The 25,481-nt window shown below is 44.1% G+C and overlaps 1 protein-coding gene across 1 annotated transcript in view; it reads left to right on the plus strand.

The window, feature by feature from the left end:
- si:dkey-82f1.1 (DENN domain-containing protein 2A) overlaps positions 1-25,481 on the plus strand; it is a 35,703-nt gene that overhangs the window by 9,143 nt on the left and 1,079 nt on the right. The window contains exons 2-19 of the mRNA XM_037107996.1: positions 7,638-7,724; positions 11,431-12,474; positions 13,972-14,099; positions 15,933-16,045; positions 16,145-16,342; positions 16,626-16,719; positions 17,384-17,434; positions 17,693-17,880; positions 18,367-18,476; positions 19,202-19,271; positions 19,566-19,643; positions 20,711-20,851; positions 20,990-21,138; positions 23,093-23,270; positions 23,357-23,398; positions 23,542-23,647; positions 24,482-24,781; positions 25,388-25,474. Coding sequence (XP_036963891.1) covers positions 7,639-7,724; positions 11,431-12,474; positions 13,972-14,099; positions 15,933-16,045; positions 16,145-16,342; positions 16,626-16,719; positions 17,384-17,434; positions 17,693-17,880; positions 18,367-18,476; positions 19,202-19,271; positions 19,566-19,643; positions 20,711-20,851; positions 20,990-21,138; positions 23,093-23,270; positions 23,357-23,398; positions 23,542-23,647; positions 24,482-24,781; positions 25,388-25,474 — 3,163 coding nt within the window. The 5' untranslated portion in view covers position 7,638. The remainder of the gene's footprint in view (positions 1-7,637; positions 7,725-11,430; positions 12,475-13,971; positions 14,100-15,932; positions 16,046-16,144; positions 16,343-16,625; positions 16,720-17,383; positions 17,435-17,692; positions 17,881-18,366; positions 18,477-19,201; positions 19,272-19,565; positions 19,644-20,710; positions 20,852-20,989; positions 21,139-23,092; positions 23,271-23,356; positions 23,399-23,541; positions 23,648-24,481; positions 24,782-25,387; positions 25,475-25,481) is intronic.

The raw sequence follows: 25,481 nt of genomic DNA on the forward strand, positions 1-25,481 counted from the left end.
ATTTGAAGGTTATGGCCATTAAAGAAGCTGGGAGTAGGAGCATTCATTTGAAATATCCTACAAAGACCTTTGGTGTCACTAAATCTTACCATTTTGGCTAAAGAACCAAATGTGGATTCTTAGATCTGACAGAAGCAGTGTTTGGTGGGGTTTTGTAGGCCAAAATGAGAGATGTGTAGAACAGGTTGGCATGAGCACCAGTCTGTGGAGCCAGCAGAGCAATTGGGAGCAGACTGGGGATGAGTCAGGAGCTCTGCTGATGGGAGCTTTCTGTCTGTGAAGAAGAGGGACTGACATGGCTGTGGAAGGGAAGCGAAGTCCTCCTCCTCCTCTAGGTCTTTTTCTCTCCTCATTGGTATGATCTCGTCTTCTTCTGTGGGAGAGAGAGGCTTCCCTTCTCTTCCTTGAGCTAGTTAAGGCCTCTCTGTGTTTGTTGGCATTAGGTTAAAAGCCACTGTTGAGATGGAAGAACTCATTTATTTTCCAATTTTCCACCAGGTCGGTCCAGGTTTAAAAAACAAAACAAAACAAATCCCTGCTACACTTTCACAAATCTTTTTCAATTATCCACTTGTTTTTTTTTTTTTTTACTTTTTTATCAGACCAGTGGTGTCAAAGACCCCCCCCAAACTTCTATTTCTAGCAGGGCTTATCTTTGAAGACTTTAGTGCATCGTTAGCCGGCAAGCCGCGCCGTTTGCAGTCAGGGGAGTGTGGAATGGAAGCCACAAACTCCAGAGGGAAAGCTTGCGGTTCGACTCTTACGGGATGGTCATTTGTAAACTCTGACAGGTGGAGCGAGCGAGAGAAGGACTTTAAGGAAGGATTTTGCTGAGTTCGCCTGGAGCTTTCCTTCCCTTTTCTGCCATTGTGACCTTGCGGTAGTCAGAGCTGTCCCATCTATCAACAATGAACTCAAGCTCTTACTGTACGGGGGGAGAATTCTGCAAGTCTGCAAAAAGGCCGGTGACTTCATTTCAGGAAGACACGAGAGGTCGGACTTGCACCAGCTTCCTGCAGGTCACATCACACTTCCTGTCTGTTTGCGGGCACAAACAAGAACATAACTATTCATTACATGCATAAGAGGCCTCGTAATGGTGTCACAGTCTGTCCCTTGGTTGTGCCTGTGCACCATAATTACATCTATATTGGCTTTCTCTGTGGTCCCGATTATAATTAGGGTTTGTTTATACATTTTCTGAGGTAATGTTTTGGCCTATTCTTCTCCAGCTCTCAGCGGGATTGACTGTAGGCACTCAGGCCGTCAGGAGTCTCCTCTATAAACAACAACCACAATAACAAGAAATGCTACATGTGTGGAGTTGAAAATACAACAATGGAAACTTGTGCCATATTTTTAGAGTGCATTGATAAGCAAAAAAGCATGCATGGAGAAATTAATTGTTTGTGGTATCCCCCGTCAGTTCCTGTCTGGTTCTGCGGCTAACACAGTTTCAATACTGTCTCACGTCCATCCTCTCCTAACAATGGAGGGAGCAGGGGGGGAGGTGGAAGGGCAAGAGGACACAGCACAGCGGGGCTGGAGGGCAATCAATGGGTCTGTAGGACAGGACACTGGGCAGCCGGATGACTTGAACAAGAGCTGTATGTGCACGTACAAGCCATCCAACCCCTCAAGGCCGATAGGTATCTTTACTCATCATACCTCACAGATCCCTGTGGTCTGCGGTTGGATACAGAAGGAAAGTTAAGGAAAGCCAGCTGATGGAACAGTAATGCCTGTGACAGAATGAGACAACTGAGAGATAAAGAGATGAAGATGAGAGAGAAGTAAACACACCGTGCAGCAAATAATTGAATCCGATATCTGGGTCGGCTTTTTCGGCTTGTAGCGTACTTTCTGGCTGTCAGTCACAATGCATGGGCAGATACAAGCAGAGATACAGGCATGGAGTTGGCCTGTTTGGCTCATGTCCAAGGCCCTGCTATGAAATTAGCTTGGGAAAGCAGCAGGGGCCCTGAACAGGACACAGAGACAGAAACAGAGAGAGAAAAAGAGAGAGGGAGACTGCCGAGCCCAGATAAAATTCCATTGTTTATTTGCCCGACCCTCTCCTTCCCTCCCCCCTGTCCTTCACCATCAACCCTTCCTTTTCTACTTCTTCAGGAACCAGGCAAAACCCTGTCAAAGCTTTGCAGGTCAAGGCAGCATGTCAGTCATTGTGAAACCCACATATGGCTCAAACCAAGCACTTCATGTCAGATCCGGCAACCCCTGCAGCGCTTGAAACAACTTGACTGTATATGAATTATCTGCAGAAGCAGGTAAGACTTGGTACTGCTCGGTGTGAAAGAGAACGAGAGGGTAAGGACTAAAAAAAAAAAAAAAAAAAAAAATCAGTCCCCCTCCGTCCTCCACTCCTATTCTTCTCTCCCTCCTCCATCTTACTTTTGTCCCTGCAAACTCCAAGACTGAGCGGGAATGAAAGGGAGAAATATAAAAGGGTGAAGGACAGGGAGGAAAAAAGCAGCCAAGTTTGCCAGAAAGAGCTGGCTAAATGTGCGGTGGTGCGTTAAATTGATTGCAGGCGAGGCTTTGGCACACGCTGCCATGAGCCACATCTTGCAGGGGATAGGGTCCTCGACTCAGCGTGGGTGCAGAAAAAAAAGAGAAAACAAATCCTTTTTTTTTTTTTTTCCTTTACAGTATATAAGTCCCATTTTGAGCTATCGTGTTCTCTCCCTCGCCCAGTTTTATGTAAAAACCTCACTCATAAGGACGACAAGTGGTTCATACGCGCTGCCTCTTTTTGGTTGCTTGTTTTGTGTGACTCTATATCCTGATAACCGTTGAATGCAGCCTGGGAGACTGTGCCCTTTTTAGGTGTTTTGAAATGACAGAGAGAAAAAAGAGCAGTTTGGGGAAGAACGAGTGAGGGGATGATGATGTCATGGTGTTAGCTGTGTCTGCGGGGTTGGACAGAGGGATGGAGGGACAGAGGGATAGAGGAGAGGATGAAATCTTTATGAGAAGCAGCTGTTGGGGAGAGGTGGGCCTCCAGAGCATGAAGCAGCAGCCAACAGATCACTGACATCAGCTCAGAGGCCCGATAAAGTAACCTTCGAAAAAAAATGACGGCATCACCTGCATATAAGTGTGATGGAGTTGATTCAATCCCAGCAGCGAAACATCGCCCGATTATCACAAAGTTAACACCTGGAGATTATATCTGAGGCTCGACGAGCACAAAAAACTCAACAACAAAGCTACAAAACCAAGATGGCTGACTGACAGCGATAGTGTCACTTTCTGAGTTGATAAGGTCTACGCTTAAAACACACTGCGCCGTGAAGAGTGTTATAACCGACTTCACAGTTTGAGGGCAAGCTCAACGTGGAAAATCATGTGCGCGAGTGTGTCATCACATTTCCACTTGGCTGATTCTTCGACCTACCTCAGCGAATCCAACAAAAAAAACAGCTCAGGATGAATCAAGGAAGAGTCCAAGTCCTTTTATGAAAAGAATGTGTGGGCCGCTGAGTAATCTGTGTGCTGACTAACATATTGAGTACAAGTGTGCCACGTATTTGTGAATCAGAGATTGATTTACAAATTATGTCGCCAGACCAACGTTCACACAGGGTGCCATATGTGTGGAGTTGTATGCCAATGTGCAGACCTGACATAACCTCTGAGCACCCAGGGCTCTGAGCCAATGAGAAAAGTATAGGGTCCTTCAATGTGAGGTCGGACAGTTACACTAATCATCCCAACCTAAATGTTCTTTACACAGCTTTACCTTCTCTTTGGATGGGTGCAAACGAGCACAACACTATGAATGCCTCCAATTGTGGCAGTTTTAAACAGTTATTCATAATCCTAACTCTTACAAAACAATCTTTTTTTTCCCAGTTTTTAACTGCCCTGTAGTCTATAGCCTGACATAAAATAGCCAATTCATTTCTCCCATTGCTAAAACACAAAGTTGTCTTTTGGCACAAGCTCCTCATCTTTGATGTTGCTATGGAAAAGCTACATGAAGCGAACTAGTTGGCTTCATAACTGTATTGTTTTGTTCGTACTTTGCAGATCTGGTTATCAAAGATGCCGTGTAAAGTTTGGGAACGGAAGTAAGAGGACATTAAATTCCACAATTGCCATGATTGACCCGCAAAGCAGATCATGGACACTTCTGAGATCTGAGATCTGATCACAGTCTAAAATGGTCAAATCGCTCATCACTTACCCCAGACCGTTCGCTGACAAAGTACAGCAAGAACTAAAGGGTCCAGAAATGCTCCAGTGCCAATCTCAAGTCAAAAGTTTACCTTACTTGTAGTAAAAAATACCAAGGTTGTCTCTCATGACTATCATACTTCAGTCATTAAGTCTAAACAAACAACAACATCCCTGTCTCAGTTGTATATGTGAGTGCATGTTTATAAGAATCTGTCCACGGCCTGATACCCAGTGTCCACCCGCTGATAAAAATCTCCTGCTGAGTTTGTTATGCAACTGATGCTCGGCTCTGATGCCCTGCCTCTGACCCGACTGCTGTTATCTCTATCTAGCAAAGGCTCTAAGGCATTTAGGATTGTCTTCTGTTCCCCAAGCACTGACCATTTTTCATCTGAGGCCAGTACTGAGGGCTTTCCCTGACAAAAATATATGTGTGTAGTTTTTTTTTTTATCTTAAGGTCATCAGGTAAATAATCTAAAACCGGGACTACACAAAATTAAAAATATAAATATTTCTTTGATTATCTAACAGAAATGCTGCGATTTATTGTGACTGGAACACACTTTCTGCTGCCATCTTCTCCACCCCGCACTCATCCACCCATCTGCTGATGAACAATACCACTTCCTCTGCTGCAGTGTCCGCTGCCTGACACACCTCACAGGGCTGAGGGGGGCGGGGCAGGTGGAGGTCTTTCGGGTTGCAGTTTCCCGTGATGTTTTTATTGGCCTCAGCAGATGGCTTCCCTCAGCCTCTGCATTGTTGTGGTGGCCATCTTGCTCTCGGGGTCAGGGTTAACAATAGTTGCCAGTAGCAGTGGGAGACAAAAGCCTTCGCAGCTCCAGAAAAGGGTTTCCTCAGTAACAGAATGTTGTAAAACTGGCAATGCTGTCAAATTTACTGCTTTTACAAGATGCAAAGGGAACTACTGCTTGTCAGGTTCAGGCGGGGAAGGACTGATTGCATGTATGAGTCAAGTTTGAGAAATGTTTCGAGTCCAGCTAGTCAGAATTGTGTGAAAATACCAAATTACCATTTAAGGTGCTAGAATCTCCACTAAACAGCACTTTCTGTCTTGGCCTTGGGGCTCCAAATAATGAAGTGGGACAGCCTAAAAGCCTACACTGTTTTCACAGTGCAACAGTACACTTATATTATTCTTTGCAATATCCACTTTCCTCTTTAGTTTTGACAACCCTTGTCTCCCCAACCCCCCTCTCCTCTCCGATTTTCTCGCTCTTCATATCTCCCATCTTTCCTCTCCCCCTGTGATATGTAACACCCTCCTCAACCCAGTAAAAAGTTATACTGTAAAACTAGAAGGCTCTATACATTCTTTATAGTCCTCCCTGCCCTCCCCCTTTCCCCTCTTTCCATGCAGGATTTCTGTTCTTCATTTCTGTGTTGGGTTTTAGTAAGGAGAAAAGAATCAGGAGAGGGAGGAAGGGAAAAAAAAATTGGTTGATGTTTCCCCTCAAACATGTGACCTCTGCTCAGCTCACAGCTGAAAATAATTTGGGCCTACAGGCCGGTGGATGGCTGACGCAAACCCTCCTCCTCCTCCTCCTCCTCCTCCTCCTCCTCCTTCTCCTCTCTCTGGGGGGCTAGGACTTGGGCCAACGGGGGGGGCTAAAGACAAAGTAAGGAAGGCTGCAAGTTGAGCTGCAAGCAAAAAACTGGAAGCTAAAAGATGACATATCATACTTTTAGTCTTCTTCTTGTGAGACAAGACCACGACTTTTTTACACAGTGTCCATTTGTTCTTTCAATCTGGAAGAAGAAAAAGCACAAGCCTAGAATCATTCCAAAACACTCGACCCAGAGGGACAATTATGTTGTTAGCTCAGGGAAGAGTTCAGCCATTTGGCTGCATTTTTTCTTTCTTTCGTTTCTTTTTTTTTTTTTTTTACGTAATCTACCGAAATTGTGGCTTTTTTTCTGACTTGCCTCACTGCCAGTTTGGACAACGATTTCTGGAATTCGGCTGAATTGGGCTCACATTCCCAACATAGTAACGGGACGAGGGAGAGAGGTGTCAGGGTTTAGCTAATGCGGGTTTATTGGGAGAGGATTGGAGGGGGGGTTTGGGCCAGTCGGTTCTCAGGAAATGTTTAACGGCCTACGGATACCCTAAAGTATCCCGGCACATCTGGTTGAAGTCACACACTTGCACACACATCCATAAGCTGGTCTGGAGTATGGGTACTTTGGCAGGATGTGTAGGTGTTTTTTTTTTAATATGAGGTTCAGTGTGTGAGTATCCAGCTGGGTGGCAAAGCATGTATTAGTGTCTCTGTGAATTTACTTAAGAGCAAATGTGAATGCCTGCTAACAGGAGTTGGCCCTGACCTCTCCTTCTCTCTCATGTTAACCACATCTGTGCTGGACCGAGGCGAGGCTCTTCTTCTTCATGCCAACCTTTACCAGCGTTTATAGGCCATGAGCACTGAGCCCCAGCGGCTCTAATTCGATGTTACATACGGATGATCTTTCTAGGCTCCAACTGGATCTGGTTCCATTGTACTCTGACAAACGGACCAAGTAATACTCCCAAACTGGCCGAGCATGTCCCCTCACACTCGCCTTGGCGCTACTTGTCTGTAATAAAGAACAGAGACAAATGTGTCGAGCTGGAAGACTCTCAGCACATTAGGGAAGTTGTGTTTTGGAATGAATCGAGAGTTTTGCGTAGAGAATCTCAAGCGCAAAAACAAAATGTGTGCACAGTGCTTGTCTTGAAAATCCTCCATAAATCTGTTCTGGCAAGCGCAGAAAGACGAGACGCTGAGTGATAACCGAAAAACGTTCAACTGAGTGCCGCTCTCTGGCTTCCAGCTGCCACTGATGTTTTCCTAAGTGAATTTAATCATATGAGAATGTGCAGTTCGTCGTATATTCCGCGAGTTTTCCATAATGCCACATGGCTGCTGGAACCCAGAGTGTGTTTATGCCTGTTGGCTTAGCATTGTTAGAGCTTCGTTTTTTTGCTGTATCCTCCAATTACTAATCAAGCCGGGTTTGCCAGTTTTGGGGGGATGCCATGCGACCTGTGAGGTCTGCTTCTCGGCTGCTTGGTTCAGAAATGAGTTCCGCCAGCCACAGGAATGAGAGGTTTGAGTTATTTGGTAGTTTACATTCACACACTAGAGTTTGAAAATGTATCCTATGGGAGTCCTGGGGAAGCAGCTCTTCTTTTGACCCAAATCTCATTTGTTAGTCCATATGTCCTCCTATTTTTACGTATCATCTTATCGTGGGCTGCAACATTTTCAACTGTCTACATTTTTGCAGTTTAAGTTTGATCTATAAGATGAAATATAGGTCTGCTTTGGCATTTTTACATGTGACTTTCACCGTCCACACGATGCACCCACCCCCATTATCCAAATCTGTTCTACAAACTGACTGTGTTCCTCTCTGTGTGGCTGTATAGGATGCCAGCTGCTAGCACCATGACCGGTGGGAGGGCCCTGCTGCTCTGTACAAACACTGACAACTGTATCTACCAATCAGTCAACGGGTAGGTGCCTCAAAACCTGATCAAAAATTCTGATTCTGTGTAAAAAGTACAGTTGTAATAGATCTGTAAGCTTATTTTTGAGCGAGTTATAGTCACAGCCTCCTTGAGCAAGGTTTCTATAACCTGCATTTAGTGTGTAGCTTTTTTTTAAAACATCAGTCTGTCATTGTCACTTTGTCATCTTCCAGTGAAAAGTCAAACAACGGTTAAGACTGTAAATCACCTGTTCCTCAAAACCACTGGCTGGCTGGTTTTGCCAGTGCAACTGTTTCTCACAGTGAGATTCCCCATGCTGCTGCTCTCTGTTGCACAGTTTTGTTGCTGTGCCCTGCCAGAAAGCTACCCAGCAATATCGTTTAAAATCAGATCAGATAGCGCTGTACAGAGGCCAACAGGAGCTGCATATCTTCTTGGTAATGGTCTGTTTATAGTGAAATGGGGACTGTTGAAAGTAACTGTACCAATAGTTGCATATCTAGACCAGATGCCCTACTTGTTGTTTGAGCACTGGCGAAACTTTGGATGAAATTGTTAGCAGAAATGATCAAAAACAGTGTTAAAACATTGGTTCACTGAAAAGGAGCAGCAATGCTCTCTAATTTTAGGAGAGAAGTAAACTAAGACTCAGAGAGCACAACGCAGTAAGAAATATAAACCCGACCACTAAATTTAAACACTCTTTTTGTCATGTTTGTAGCAGCGCTGAGCATTGTAGAACTTTTTTTTCTGTTAGATGTTTTGATTTTGGGTCAATTTAGCACATACGTAGCATCTTGCTCTTAAATGCAAATATAAAGCACAGGTCCGCCCCATCACAATGAGTACTGCTCAGCCTGTGAAAACAGTGTTTCGCTGTCTTCTGTGGTTATATACGGGAGATCTCCAAAGTTGAAAAACAATAACCTCAAAGGTGCTAATTGTGAGGAAAGTTGATTTTTGAGTCTCATTCCCAACTCGTCAAATAGCCATGCCTTGGGATGGTGACCGACCCGACCAACAGTCCCAAAGCGCCTATATTTGATGTGTTAGTAATAAGACTGACAATGTCCAGACTCAAAACACGGAACGGACATGAAAAGGCAACTGCCCAATCCTGCATCGTACATCTTTATATCTATCTCTTGTGAATCCAAGAGTTTATGCAGGGGGCATACTAAATAGCTGGAGTGCAGAACTTGTTGAGTGCCATTTGACCTACCAGGTTATCCAAAAACACACTTTGTCAGACGCGAAGGTGAAACCATAACTTAACCCTCACTTTCAACTCGTTATACCTCTACACATTCTTCTCAACATGTTGTCATCTTCCCATTACCATCACAAAGTTCTGTACCCAAGCTTGAAACGCCCCTTTCCATTAGGGTCAGCTGTATAACAATAGCAGGACCAGAGAAGCAGAGCAGGGCAGAGTTGGCCATCTGGCATCTGGATACTGTTACTGCCCCCCCGCTGCCACTGTCTGATGCCTCCGTGACCACTCTCTGTGGCCCCTTCTGTCATCTTTGCAATATTCATTAGTTCTATTTAGATTATAATGAAGGGGATTTTGGTTTGTGCCAATAAGAGGGATTGTCTAGTAGAAGACTTAATCGTCTGTTGTTTTGGGTTTGGTTCGGCATATTGCTCAGAAGCTCAGTGCATTTCTCTTAGAGAAAATTGGCAAAACTTGATATCTTTAAAGTAAGTTAGGTTTATTTCTGTTTTATTCCTTCTTGCCCCTTTCCAACCCCTTTCTCCTCTCCGCTGATCCGGTGTTAGCTCAGCTGGTCAGAGATGCTATTGTGCCCTTGTACCCCTTTTCTCTCCTTCCGCCCTCATTGACCCTCATCTCCACACTCCACCCATCCTTGGCTGCAGTTGATAGACAAGCTTTTCATGCTTTTTATATCTATCTTTCTTTCTCTCTCGATCATAAACAAGTGTTGTTTTTATTAGACTGGGGGGCACACGCGATTAATTTCCTTCTCCATCTGCTCCACTTTTTCATAGCTCCTTCACTCGACCCCCCTGTCTACTCCTGTTCTCCCTTACTTGGCTTTTCTCTTTGACCTAGTTTTTTCCCCTCTGTTGCTTCATGCTTAATAGAAACTGCTGTTTCAACGGAGGGATACTAAAAGACACAGAAAGGGGGAAGGGAGGGAGGCCAAACTAATAAAACCCCAAGCAATTTGGGAAGATAATTATTTGGTTTCCTCATTGGTCATAGTTACAACATCACGTTTTTCTTTTTGCGTTAGAGGTCTCGGAGGAAACTTGAAGCAGTAATTTCCCCCAGAGATTTCCTCTGGATTGCATGACTGTTGGTTTTCACGTCCAGTGTCACTAGAAGTCACACAGCAAGGCCACGTTTCCTCTGTTTGTTGGAAATTCAATCATTTGATGAATGGTCTTTGGGCCAAAACTGAGATTTGAGGGTCAGGAGTAGAAAAGAAAAGATGCACGTCTACACTTCGGCCTCTCCCCTCGTCTGTGTAGACTTTCATCTTCTCTCCAGAAATAGCCGTGTGTGCAGCTTGTAAACTTTGACCCCTGCAGAGAGTTCAAATAGTCATGACCCAGTAATCTTCTAGGAGTGACTCACAGCTGAAACAGAGGCACCAAACAGACGTCTGAGCTCTTTTAATAAGAATTCTTGTTTACCCCATAAAACAAAGATCCATTGGGATGTAATTGTAAGTGCTCACATTGTGTGGCCAATTTTAAGAGCTATGAGGAGCTCAGTACTTTGCAATGTACACTGGAGGCTGCAACTGGTGGTTTTTTTACGAAAATAATTACACTATAAATTATTAGAGTTGACAACGGTGCAGTGTAGTTTCTCCCTCTGTTTATCTGGTTTAAATTAAGTGCACATCAGCCGGAGCAGTGGCTCGGTGGTTAGCTCCGTCCCCACACCAAGAGAAGACTCTCTGCCTGCTTTGTTTGTTTGTTTGGGTTCACGTTTGTTCCCTCCCCACAGCCCATCTTGTGACTTAAAAATGACCTTCCAATCCAGTTAATCATGAAATATGTCTCAAGAAAAATGGTATACTTTATTTTTAGATGATGAAATCATATATTTTCTTACCAATTATGAATAATAATAATGTCAGGCACCATTTGCATTGGATTATTAACTTTGCTTGGTCTGGATTAGTTAAATATTAAGTTAAATGAGCTCCTTAAGATGATTTAAGACACAAGTAATCTAGTTTTTTATAATGTATATCCTGAAGTTTCATTTATATAACATTTTTTTTTTGTCAGAAAGCATTTTCAGAGAGACCTGATTTGTAAGTTAATTTCACGAAGTCAAACAAGTAACATTTCAAGTCATTTGTCTTGGTATGAGCATGTTTGTTAAGGCTTATTGTGAAATTTTAGATGGTTTTGTATCTTCAATATGTTTAGTTCAAATCTAATCTTTTTATATAATTACACTACTACTATGTTCGAATGCTCTTCCTCCTTTTTTCAGTTGCCTATGTATTCAAATTTAAGCAGTTCCATGAAAACCATGTGAACTGGGAACCTTTGGGTGTATAACAAAATGTTTTTTCATTCATTCATTTGTAAAGATGCCACTGCACTCTAAGTTGTGTGTTATCTGTGCTGCCAGACAGCTGATTGATTAAACTTATTAAAAGGTATACTCCTGATTTTCTTGTTTGTGTCTTTGAGCCTCAGGTGACTATGTTCATTTATTCTGTGTGTTGTTCTTTTCTAGGCTGCAGTGCTGTGGCTTGAAGGTCGGGGAGGCTCCGTCGTCTGGGGTGCCCCAGCGCCAAGAGGTCTGCGGGTCACCAGGGGACAGAGACAGGAAGGACAACGTTGTGTCCACCAAGCGTCCCCTCTCCCCCCTACTTAGCCTGAGCGACAGCCCGGGTCCTCCTGACACCATGCTAGCTCACAGGAGAGCCTCCACCAACGCTGACCCACGGACTCCCAACATGGAGAACGGGCTGTGCAGCAAGGTGAACCACAACAAGAGCCCAGCGGGACCCAAGAGTGCCAGCATTCGTGATAAGATCTCACAATGGGAGGGTAAAAAGGAGCCTGCCCCGCCAACTTCTACAGGGACATGTCCACTGAGCGCGACGCAGAAGGAAGGTGAGACAGCGAGGAAAAAGGAATCCAAAGCTTCAGAGGTCCAAAGGACAGATAGCAAGAGGTTTGTCAGCTGGGACAGACAAGACTCAGGGAAGGAGAATTTTGGAAAGCTGGGGGATTCGAGACCTAAATCACCTGAGGGCTCAGCAAACAAGGACAAAGAGGTAATCCTAGAGAAGGGATTTCGGGCTTCCAAGCCAACGGAACAACCCCAAGACAAGAAAAGTGTTTTAACTCATGTTAAGAAACTGGAGAAGGCAACAAAGGAGGTTCCTGACAGACCTTCGTTGGCTTTTCCAGGGAATTACTTCTGCCCTCCTTCAAAGGAGGATCTGGAGGAATCAGAAAAGAAGGGCCACGAGCCCATTTTTGGGACCTTTGATGTGACGCGACCTGGCGGGTCACGGAGGAGGAGGGAAGGGGATCCAGAGAACGTATACAGTGAGCCAGGTGCTCCGTCTATAAACCCTCTACCTAAACCTCAGAGAACCTTCCAGCACCACACGCCCCCCACCACGCCAGCCTCAGGGCCCGGCTCAGGGAAGGGAAGGAGGAACTTGCCCCCTCTACCTTCCATTCCTCCTCCTCCTTTACCCACATGCCCACCACCTGGAGTTTGCAGGAGACCCTGGGCTGATAAACCGCGGGACAGCAGTAACAGGTAAGACATTAAGAATATAAAATGAATATGTGCAGCCATGATTAGTTTACAAGAATCACTTTAAGGTACCTCTGCTTAAATGAAAGTTTATGAGCAAGCTGCACCAAATTTCATAGCAATAAATCCAACATTTGTTGTGAAACAATGGTGGACCAACCAACCAACAGACAAACATTTAGATATGAGCCATAGTGTCTTATTGAAAGTCCTAAAGCTGACTTGAATTAAGTAGCGTTGTCTCTGTGTATCCTTTAACCCCTTACCCCCTACCAGCAACTAAACACCGAGCCGAACAACTTTTCCCACATCTGTTGTGAATCAAAACCACCAGTGACATCATCCCGTTTCTAAATATCTCAAAGAATGAGCTCACTGGTTGGATCTGAGGAATGTACACATCAACTCGACTCATTCCTCTTTCCAAAACTTTACTGGCAGTGGAGAACAACATCCAGAGTGGTGTGAGTCATGTCAAAGACGTCCTTTGCTTTTTTTTTTCAAGAGTTTCAGCCTTGACAGTAAAAACCATTGCGCAAGGCCTCTGGCTATCACAGATCAGTCATCAGGCATTCATTGTGCAGAGTTAGAATTTTCTTAATGTAGAAATGCGCCTACTTGTCAAGTCTAAAGTTTTGCTCCAGCGTCTGACTAACTTACTCTGGCAAGAGCAATTAACATGTACAATTTTTCAAGAGGTCTTCTGAGGGGCGCTCGTATTCAGATGGTTGCAGTCAAACAAACAAAGCTCTGCAGGGAAACCCAAAAATGTGAACTCTGCAGTATTGGAGTACATCTATTGTTCGCTCTCTCCAGTGGTCTGAATTCTTGTTTGGAGCTGGGCTTGGATCTGTTACATTCCATACCATATGTGGAGGCCTCACTCTGCTCAAGTGTGCTGTGTCAAGCCCTTTGTTTGGCCAGGCTGTCTTTCAGTGAGTGTCCGCTGCAGTGCGCATTTTTGTGCGTGGGCAGATAGTTCTCTAGTTTAGTGGATGATCAAATTAGATCATTAAATGGCATGCAGCAAGTCTGCAATAAACCCTACTTTTGTAAAGTGTACTACATCCAGTTTTTGTTAAAGCTCTGCCAGAAAAGTGTTTATCTAACTCCATCGTCATTTATTTTTCTTAACTGGACGTACACATCAGGGACGTTGCAAACTGATTGCACTGATTGTAATGGATGCAGCAAGCTGCTCCTAATAAAGGCACAACTTAGTATAAGTGTATGTATATGTATACACGCTGGGACACATGCAACCACGGATGCTTGCGTGCGCTTCTTTCAGTCGGCCTTTAATCTACGGCAGTGATGAAACGCAGATGTGATCGTTCAGATGTGGCAACCAGCTAACGGCAACATCAGTTTTCCTGCATATCAGACATTTTTTAACTGCGCTGACATGAGCGCAGAGGTATCAGGCAAAAGTCCTTCCTTCCTCTTCTTTTGTATTTGGCGTGCAACTCTCCTAAATCTTTGTAATCCTCTGTCCACCAGGAAGTCCTATGAATTTGAAGATCTGCTCCAGTCGTCTTCAGACAGCTGCAGGGTGGACTGGTACGCTCAGTCCAGACTGGGCCTAACACGCACTTTATCGGAAGAGAATGTCTACGAGGACATAATAGGTAAACAAAACTACACCGACTCTCAAAAAAGGTTGGGATGCTGCGTAAAGCAAAAAACAGATGACAACGTATTTGGTTCGATTTTTGTAAATATACACTTATTTTAAATCTGGTGCCACGTCTCTTACAAGTTGGGACAGGGGCAGCGAAAGTATGTCTTGGAACCGTCAAGAACACCTGTTTAGATCATTTCTCAGGTAAACAGCTCAGTTGATAACAGGTGAAAGTATCATGATATGGTGACGAAATCCTTGAAAGCTCAGTTCCTCACAAGCATGGGGTTGTACTAATCCCACTTTTATTTTTCCACACCCCTGCTGCATCCATAAAAAAAAAAAAATCAAGTGAAAAGTTCTGCACTTTTTAGGCTTTGATTTGTTGCCTAGGATTTGATTTATATCTTCAAATATACTGAAAAAACATTGTTAAACACTTCACTGTAGTACGCTGGCCTATTTTCTCTACCCTTCATATGCTGCGTGACCTTTTAGTTTCATTTCTCATACCGGTGTGATTCATAGAGCTCAGTCACAGAGGTGACGAGGAGGCCAAGCTGTCTTTACTCCGCTCTGTTTTTTTTTCTGCTCCCAGTTTTAATTTAAAGCCACGCTGCCTCACTTTTATTAAAAATCATGTGCAGAAACCTGACCTGCGCTCCTGCCTTATTGTCTGCGGTGTTATGCCAACCCCACCTAGAGCCTGTTTAATTTCATAACGCGTACAATAGTGGCGTTGTGTGAGGTTGTGCCGCAGCTGAGGTTGGCTACCGTGCAGCAGGGGGCATATGAATGGCTTAGAGCCATGGACCATTACTGGCAATCACTTCAGCGTGTTTTCGCTTTTCCTTCCAGGGGCTGGTGCGTAATGAGTGCTGCTTGCTCGCAACAATCAAATTACGTTTAATTATATTTGACTGATGCCGCAGCTCATTCTGTATCACTTTGTAGTTTCCTCCTTTCAGACAGAAGTATTGTTCTTTAAAAAGCTCAGACATTGTTCGCGAAGCACTCGGCAGTGTCCCGTGGGTGAAGTAACTCTGACACACTCGATATAGCTGTTGACTCAAAAAGCAGCCCAGGGAGGCCGAGATATAGATAACGTGGACAGTGATGAACGGTTGCGGTGTCCTCCTCGTGGTCCTGTGATCAGCCTTCACACGCAAACCAGGCTCTCGTCAACACAGTCTGAGCACACAATATGCCTGATAGTGTTCTCACATTTAAGAGGGAGGCAACCGTCACTACTGCTACGTACTCAGACGCACGCGCCGACCGATGCAAGCTCACACACGTGCACAGCTGACGGCGCACACAAAACACACACCGTCGGGATCGGTGCGACGTGCTCATCCGCCAGCAATGTGAAAAACAGCACGCTGATCCCTTGTTTTTCTCAGAGGGAGACGGAGCGGGGAACTGAACGTCCCCCTTTCTACTCCGACTCCTCCAGGTCGCATCTGGCGGATGGATTGATAGAGCAGAGGAGAGACACACGGGGAGACGGAGACGAGGAGAGAAATGGGACACAGGTTTTGGAAAAATGAAACCCTCCTCGCTCCTTATCTGCAGGGGAGGGCCTGAGGCTCAGAGTTACGTTTAGTATCAGACGTGCACAAGCATCCTATCCCAGTGAAATACGAGCTGGGCGAGCGCGCTGCTGCCTCTGGTAGCTCTCTGCACATCTGGACCAGGAATCGTGTAGCAAAACAAACATGACTGATACAGAGAGTGTACTTCATCTGCTTTTTGGAAAGGTTGTGAGAGACTGTTGTGTAATCCAGGTGATGTTGATTCACTGGTTTTGAAAAAGATAGTGTTTTTTTTTCTCCTGAAGATCCTCCATCTAAGGAGAACCCCTACGAAGATATAGAGCTGGAGAGAAGTTGTTTGGGAAGCAAGTGTGTTTCCCCTGCCTCCTCATCTCCTGTTCCTGACACACCAACTAAGGTACCTGATCACTGATGAATGCCTTTAAATCAAAGTAGATGTAATGGAAGCGCTCCTATGCTAAGAATCTGTCCGTTTTGCTCCATCTTCCCTCCCCAGCTCTCCACCAAGCCTGGCTTCTTCAGGCAAAATTCTGAACGGCGAAGCTTTAAACTCCTGGAACTCCGCAAGACCGGCAGGGATGCTGGCATCTCCTCTCCCTCCAGGATCAGCCCCCCCTCTACACCCAGCAGCCCCGACGACACCCCCTGCCTCTCTGGAGACCCGTACAATCGCAGACGGAGGAAAATCCCAAAGGTATGAGAGTCTGAGAGGCCTCTGACAAAGCTCACGCTGCTCCGTCTGTGATTTATGATCCAGCGTACCGCTCGGGGAGGCTCGGAGCTGGTCCACTCATGCTGCCGTCTGGGGATGAGCAAGGCAGGGGAAACTTTTCTGACGGATATTTCCTGTGTGAAGTGTGCCTAGAGGAAGGCCTCCCAGAATCTGTATTGGAATGATTTTGGTAGGAGGCTGGCAGATTTTGTTTATTAGTTTAAGGAGTCAAAGATGGACATTTCTTTCCCTTTACCTCCCGCAGATGGTGCTGAAAATCAACGGCATCTTTGAGGCGCGGAGGGGGAAGAAGCGCATGAAGAGGGTGTCTCAGTCCACGGAGTCCAGCTCAGGGAGAGGTGAGGCTTCACATGTGACAGCAGGCCAAAGAAAAGACAGTTTTACCTGCTTCACATCAGCTATGAATTTACTGAGAGTAGGAATCTTTGTTTTGTCCACCTCTGCAGCGCCTCCATCAGGGAGGCTGTGGGGATTTTTGTGTTTGTTTGTTCTGTTGGTTAGCAGGATCTGTCCAACACTTGTTAACTGATTTCAATAAAAGTTGGTGGAAAGTCACGTTGTGGGCAAAGGAACACAAGATTAGTTTCTGGTGTGAAAACAGTTCCAGGTGCAGATCCTGCTGTGAAGCCAGTAATTCTTCCTGACATCGCGAGGCCATTCTGTCTAACATTTTCACAGTTCTCTGTACTTTAAAAACTTACTACATACTACAACTTATATGGCACTTTTTCAGTGTCCTCCAGTGTTATCCACACATTACAAGTCTGATAATACCTCATCATATATATTCACTTAATTTTACGGGCGAGGATACTTTCAGGGGTCGCTTGAAACTGACCCATGTTTCAGAGGACTGGGTGGTGTTGTGTGGTGGTGGTGGTGGTGGTGGCTGGAATGAAAGCAATGAGAGCAAATTCCATGTGTTCAGAGTTTCCTGTGATTGTTATGAGCGGACTCCTCACAATCTGTTTCTCTTTTTTATTCTCGTGTTTCTTGATTTAGTGACGGACGAGAACAGCGAGTCGGAAAGCGACACAGAGGAGAAACTACAAGGTGAGAACAGAGAAGAAATAGTCATATGAATAGTTATTAGTTCCAAAAATTAGGCACGATAGGGGGATGTGTGCATATACTGATTCAGATCCTAGTTTACTCTCTCTTCATTGTTCCACTGTATAGCTTACATCAAAAGTACACACAGATGGAACTGATGATATCCTTACATGGCCTCATGGTAACCCTCTGTGCTTTTGTGTATGTCTGCATACATGACTGGATTTATTGCATGAAATGTGTTTCTGCGTCTCTCAGCTCACAGCCAGCGGCTGGTGTCGGTCCAGTCCATGCTGAGGCAGACGGGGCGGTACCGGACCTTGGAGAGGGATCTGATGGAGCTGCAGGAGAGAAAACTCTTTGAGTATTTCATAGTTGTTGCGCTCCACAAGACCAAGGCTGGAGTCCCATACCTGCCAGAGGTCACACAGCAGTTCCCTCTCAAGGTGAAAGAGGATAGAAATGTTACCAACGCAACTTATTTAAAAAATGAAGTGCTGGAAATGAAAGAAAAAAACACTACTGATAAAGAAACATCATTTTTGCTTTCATATCAGATCAATGATAATTCAACATATATATCTTAGTTAGCAGGAGCCAGTCTGGGTTTTTCTGGCGAAAGAAAAACAGAAATTTTATTTTATTTTTTGCATAAAATAGGGGAGCCTTGTCAGTTTGGAGCAGCGTTACCACTGAATAATGAAAACTTCAGTTTATTCAACAAAATCCAAGAATATAAAATTCTGTTTTAGTTGTGGCCAACATGTGTGCTTTAAGTGGTTCTTTTTGTGCCTCATTATTTATTTCCAGTGTGAAGATGTCTCAGGCCCTTTCAAGTCCTACAGCAATCTAATCTGAAATCTTCTGTGGTGTTAAATATATTTATATATATTATATTATATATTATATATTCTGTCTCATTTGTCTTCCAGCTTGAAAGGAGCTTCAAGTTCATGCGTGAGGCTGAGGACCAGCTGAAGGTCATCCCTCAGTTCTGCTTCCCTGACGCTAAAGACTGGGCGCCTGTCGACAATTTCCCCAGGTCAGTCCAAGTCTGTCGGCTGCCGAGGCCCTTAGGACATTAAAAAAAAAGTGAAAGAAAACAGGGACAGAGGAATTTCCCGGCAGAGTGGTCATAGCTCGCGTGTGTTCCTCGCTAATAAGCACTTGTTAGAGAAGAAGCTGACAGCCCAAAATAGAAATGACCTCGTGGCTTGTAAGATGACTGTTCTTTCTTGAACGATTAGGCGCTGGCAGTGACAAATGATTAGAGGGAGAGAGGATGGATTGAGGACGTTACACCTGGTTTGTTACTACAAAAGCACCTCTCTGTCTTTGCTGTTTTAAAACGGCCGAATTACCCAATACCACCTAGCTGAGCCACTCAACGTCCGCATTGTTCTGAGAAGCGGTGATGTGTGTCCTGACTGTGACGGCTAATAATTACCTCCGGGCAAATGTTCGACGGGTGAGGGGCCAGCAAACACACACCATCACCGAAATGGCTGACACTCTTACCTGTCTAGAAGGTCCTCATCGGTCAATGAATACTTGTCAGTGAAAGCTAAGGAGGCTTTGTGTGAATATTTGCAGAGTAAGCCTATCCTGAGGGTTTTTCTTCTCAAGTACAGAGTCGTGCCTCTGTTTACCAAAACACAAAGTCCAGTGCAGAACAGAGCGCTCTGTTTCCACAACAGTCATTTATGTGTGATTTTAACACTTTCCAGCATATCCCAAAAAAAAAGTCTCTTTTTTTTTTATCTCCAGCGAGACGTTCTCGTTTGTCCTGACTGGTGAGGATGGAAGCAGGCGGTTTGGCTACTGTCGGAGGTTACTGGTATGCAACTAGCTTTTCCTAATTCAATTTAAACACAGATAAGCGTTCACTCTAAACTTGCTTATGTGATTTCCTCTGTTCCTGCAAGTTCCCAATACTTATTTCTGACACATTTCTTGACTTTTCTTGCTAAAAATAAATCCAAATGTTTTATCCTAAATGTGCTGTCAGTGTCTCTGCGTAACAAAAGCTTTGCTCTGCTCCACTGGTCCAATCCTGTGGTTGTTCTTGGATGAGCAGTCTTGTGACTCGCCAGTGTTTTGAACCTGTCTTTTTCTTGCTGGCTGTTCTCAGCCCAGCGGCAAAGGCCGAAGGCTCCCTGAGGTCTACTGCATCGTCAGCCGCCTGGGCTGCTTCGACCTCTTCTCCAAGGTAGATACAGTGAACCAAACACAAATGCGCAAAGTTCACATTAACGCATGTTTTGTAAATTACATTGCACAGAATTCCTTGTGTTACACAAACGCATACTGTACATACAACCCCACCCCCACTAAACGGGTACACAGCAGTACCACCCTCGGTGCCCACAGAGCCCCACCCGCCCTCCGTCCGGTCTATTTCCCACAGAGCCTCCTAGTCCTGGTTTCCAGTATGGAGACACATGTGAACTGCAGCTGATGTGGTTACTGCAGTGGAAACGGTTCCCCATACTTGGCTTAAGATTTATAAGCATGTTGAACCATGTGCTTAGCATTCATGCCTTTGCCAAAAAAAGGGATTTCAAGGATACAGATTGAGACATAGCAGGGTGAATAAAGTATATCTGTTGTTATTTATGAACATATAAATATGTTTCATCTGTATGAGATCAGCCACACAACACTAACACTATACAGATGTGTAGATATGTGTGTAGATGAGTACACACGATGGATTCAGCCTGTTAGCCATTAGTTGTACTCACTTTTGACAATGTTTCACTGTCTCCACTGAATCAGGGCAAGATTTAAAAAGTATGTGAGGAGAAAAATCCACTGTTTCCCCAAGAAGTGTTAGTCCAGAGTCTCAGTTACATTGAGTTACTCCAGCCTTGATTCATTCATGATGGCACATGAAAATATGAATATAATCGTCTTATCACAGTATATCACAATTAATGGATAGTTGTGTATCTCTTGATGAGCTCACAGTTCACATATTATGCCAAATTAGGACTTTTGTACTGTTATTGACATCATGAAGACATTGTGATTCGGTTAGGTTTAGGCACAAGAATGCCTTGATAGGTTTAGGAAAAGATCATACTTGAGGTTTACATAATTAAATTTATAACGCTACATAAGTCAAGCAAAGTAATGGTGTAATCTATTGAAACTCTCACATTTTTAGCTGGGACAGAACGATCTAATGCTCTACAGGTGCCTGACACATCTACAGTGCACATAAATATTTGTGATTGTAGATGTTAAAATGTCTTCCCTCTCTGTGTTTCCCAGATTCTGGATGAAGTGGAAAAGAGGAGAGCCATCTCTCCTGCTCTGGTGCAGCCCTTTATGAGAGGCATAATGGAAGCTCCTTTCCCTGCTCCAGGAAGGACTATCACTGTCAAGAACTTCCTGCCTGGCTCTGGGACAGAGGTGAGATGATGCTGGTGTCACTTTAGAAAAACAGCGTTTGAAGTCGCAGGTTTTTTTTTCACCCCACTCTGAGAAGGAAAACTCCATATGTGTTTGGAATTATATAACCACATTGTTGTCTTTCTCTCTTTCCTACAGGTGATAGAGTTGTGCAGGCCGTCAGATTCCCGTCTGGAACATGTGGACTTTGAGTGTCTGTTCTCCTCCTTGAGTCTCCGTCTCCTTCTCCGAGTGTTTGCGTCTCTCCTTCTGGAGCGCAGAGTCATCTTCACCGCCGACAAACTCAGGTGGGCTCCGGCAACACATACTGTTACAGATCGCTGTGGTTAGTCTGCTGTCCGAAAACCTAAAGATCGCATGTTCGATCCTTGCAAAACCTCAATCTTGGGGCGGGTGGAGTCATTGCGGTAAATTTAATTAACTCATTTGATTAATCTGCCACAATCGGATTATTAGAGGAAGGGCTATGATGATGAAAAGACCAGAGTAGAGAGTTTGAAGAGTATGACAGAGAGACAAACAGTCTTAGGAAAAGAAGATCCTGACCGAGTGTGAGAGGAAGGAATGCTGTTGTGTTATACAGTCGCCTGGGGAACAATCACTTCTCCTCTGGAAAACTGTCATGGAAGCCAGATAGAAGGGCTTGAGAGCATGACTCCAGAGCTAACACGTGTTCACAATGACGTCATCACACCCACGCAGTCCACTTAAAGCCTTTAACTGTTATGGTACACCTGGTTCAGCATGTGGGCTCAGCAGAATCAGTAACTGTACCCATCTAATTTCAATACAACATGTAGTTTGCCCGTGTACCTTTTGTTAAAATAAGCAGTACAAGAGGCCTTTCTCACCAGAGCTCAGATTACGAGTTGTTGCACACGCTCTTCTGTGGAGTGGAAACTTGGCCTCGTCAATCAATTCTTTTTAATGAATTAACTGTGAGCAGATGCACACCCGGGAGAGATTAAATTAACAGCTTGGGGTGAGTGTGTTTGCTGCCGCTGTATGTTTTTTTTTTATAAGCGTTACATCACTCTCCCTCAAGAGATGCTCTTTAACATTCCTCTTAGGCTAACAGCGGGATTGTTGCGGCAACAGGAATGAACTTTTAGCATTATGTTCCAAATTAAGAAACGTGTGGCGGGAGACGTTACGTCCTTGAGGAGTTGATTAGCACCCTCTTGTGGTAGAGATTAGACCATGTATACAGCCGTAAGAGCCAGCTTTTAAGGACACACTTTGCTTTGTGGAAGATTTTATGATGTATTTTACACTTTCCTTTAATTAGACTGACACACTTGGTCAAATATTACACCTCTGTTGACCTGTGTGTAGCAAGTTTGCTGTTGTAGAAAGTCACCATGGGGAACTTAGGGACCAACTGAAGCAGCGGTAACTACTGACACATTATGTTACCTGATGTGATGTATTGAAAAGGAGCTATGTACAATCACAGGTAGAGCCTGACTGAAACGTTGTTTCTTGTGCTGCTGCCAATACCAATTATTGGAGAGTTAAGAATTCTGATATCAATATATTGGCTGATATTCACACATATTTTGCAGTGAGCCATCAAATGTGGTTATCAGACCCTTTTGACAAAGATATGAAACAGATGCACTTTAACAATAAACTTTATTGTCTATCATGACATCAGTGAATTACTGAAACAATAAACTTTTCATGGAATTTAATAATCATAAATTACCTCAAGCATGTTTTTCTGCATCATAATCAGCATATATCAGACAACATATATGCTGATGTGATATATCTGTGATAGGCTAACACAGGCAGATAATATTGGCCATCAGATGTATCAGTCACGCTCAACACGTGATTATATAAAGGATATTACTACATTGTTCTGGAACACTTGGTCTCTAAACATAGTTTTATATATTTAACTTTCATTTAACCAGAACAAGATTAAAATCACTTTTTCAAGGGAGACCTGGCCAAGATGGCACACTATTACAACGTTACAGAAATCACTGATAGTTATAGATTGATGCAGAGAAACCATATTTTTTTATTTACTACCCCAAATCAATTCAAGACGAGGACATGGTGGATTTTTTGTAGTCCGAATTAGTATCTGTGGGGCTTTATGTTAAGGCTTTCCTTATGTTTTCTTTGAGATAACGTCTTCTATTCACTGGCCCACTTCTGACTCACTACCTCACTGGCCCATCTAAAATCAGTTGTCAACCACTGACCTTTTTTTTTCTCTTTCTGCAGCACATTGTCTCAGTGTTGTCACGCAGTCGTGGCTCTACTCTACCCCTTCACCTGGCAGCATACGTACATCCCCGTGCTCCCGCCCTCCATGCTGGATATCGTCTGCACCCCTACACCCTTTATAGTGGGCCTCCTCTCCAGCTCCCTGCCTCGACTCAAAGAGCTGCCCATCGAAGAGGTGAGATGAGTTCATTATGCACCCATGGACCTCCTTTGAACAATAGCTCCAGGAAATGACATCGCTCTCCTCTGCTCTTCCCTCAGGTCCTGGTGGTCGACCTCTGCAACAGCCGCTTCCTACGACAGGTAGAAACCATAAAAACATAAGGAAAACAGCGAAAATCTGTCTGCTACACGTGTTGAGACTCCACCAGATGTCTTGTGAATACGGTGTGTTTATTCGCTGCAGTGTGTGGACTCTATTTACGTCTGTGTGTTTCCCTTCACAGCTGGATGATGAGGACTCCATTCTTCCCCACAAACTGCAGGCGGCTCTCGAGCATGTGCTGGATAAGAGGAGGGAGCTGGCCTGTGAGAAAGGAGATCTGCCCAATGGTGATTCAGCACAGTTATTACACCTTTATGATGTACTCTGTTTATACAGCATAATTACATAATATCAGAAGTAACAGATATACTAGAAACACACTTCATTGACAGATTATATCATCAATTGTTATTGAATTTTTAAAAAATAACATGCCTTTGTCTGTTGTCTTAAGACCTGGGTTATGTAGCATTACAGTGTGTTCAGAAGAATGCCAAACAAAACTTCTTTTTTTATAAGTTCAACTCTCCATCATCCCTGAGCAGATCGCTGATGCCAGCCACATTAAGTAAAAATACATTTAAGACATTTGAGCCACCTAAAAGTAATCATAAGTGACTGTTTAATAGTTTTGTGGCACATTAAAACATTATTCCATGGCACCTCCGATCCTTTTTGGGCAGTTGAATTATTTTCCAGGACGCTTCCATGTGACTGGATGGCTACTATACCAGCACATATAAAAGGAACATTTAACAGTGATGGAAATCATACTAGAAATGTTTCTGGTATGTAGGTAGATCGAAAATGTCACACCAAAATGTACATAATGTAGAAGTACACTATAATGCAACATCACATCACTGCTTGGTGTGGCCACGAGACAACAGGAACACTCTGCATTTTTTCGAGTTCAGTGTCGCTACCTTATGCAGCTGTTAGGAAGCGGTTTTTAATTACTCATGTATCCTTTAGCACGCCCAACATTATAGTGACACTTTTAAACCGAAATTGGAAATTTATAGCAAATATCCACCAGCTTTTGGTGACAACAAAATATCAGTATCCTGTGATTTAATCTTCTCTATTTCATTTCTTTTCGCTCCTCTACCTCCACCCAGACTCGAGCTCCCTCGGCACGGTGGTGTCGGAGGCCTTTGTGCGTTTCTTCGTGGAGATGGTGGGTCACTACTCCCTCTTCATGGGGGGAGCAGAGCGGGAGGACGAGTCCGTCTCCTCCCCCACCTTGCCCAGCCCCTCGTCTTCCTCCTCCTCATCCTCCAGCTCGTCCTTTCAGCGCGACCCCTTTCGCAAAGCGGTCACTTCCAAGAGCTTGAGGAGGTTCTTGGAGGTTTTCATGGAAACGCAGATGTTCACCGGCTTCATCCAGGAGAGGGAGCTGCGCAGGCAGGGCCTCAAAGGTACTGAGATTTGGTTACAGAGAGAGCAGCCGGGTAGAGTTTCGAACCATTAAAGGAGAAGTGCTGGTGCAGCAAATATACCTACTGTATGTGCATGTGACAAAATGTGCCTTTTTTGCTCATATCAAAGTTTTATTGAAATTCAATGTATAATTTTGCAAAGTAAGTATTTTAGATTAGAAGAAAGAATATTACTTTAAAGCTGGCCCATAACCCGGAATGTTAATGTTGATGACTTGTAAGACAGTTTGAATTTTGCTTAGATTTCCTGAAACTGTAGATGTTCTAACTTTCATTATACAGATAAAAGATGTGAAGGTATTTTAAATCCATCAACACGAGGTCTCAAACTCCACATGGTAATTTAGTATGATTATGAGGACTGTGTAATATGGTCAGAAGCTCCAGATTTTTCTTTTTTGTCAACTGCTGTTACAAAGCTCAATAATGTGGCCACGGTTCGTTATGTGTTTTGGTTTCCCGTGAATATTATATCTCAATATTGATGGGACTTGTCTGAAAACAGAAGTTAAGGAAAATGTCGGTGTAATGGGTATATTTAAAACAGTTCACTTGCATTATTTGACTTGCTCTTTTATTTTTCAGGTCTGTTTGAGGTGAGAGCGCAGGAATATCTTGACTCGCTACCTGGGAGCGAGCAGCGAGGAGTCAACAAGTTCCTCAAGGGTCTAGGTGAGAT

This window comes from Acanthopagrus latus, chromosome 8, assembly GCF_904848185.1.
Source record: "Acanthopagrus latus isolate v.2019 chromosome 8, fAcaLat1.1, whole genome shotgun sequence".
Lineage (NCBI taxonomy): Eukaryota > Metazoa > Chordata > Actinopteri > Spariformes > Sparidae > Acanthopagrus > Acanthopagrus latus.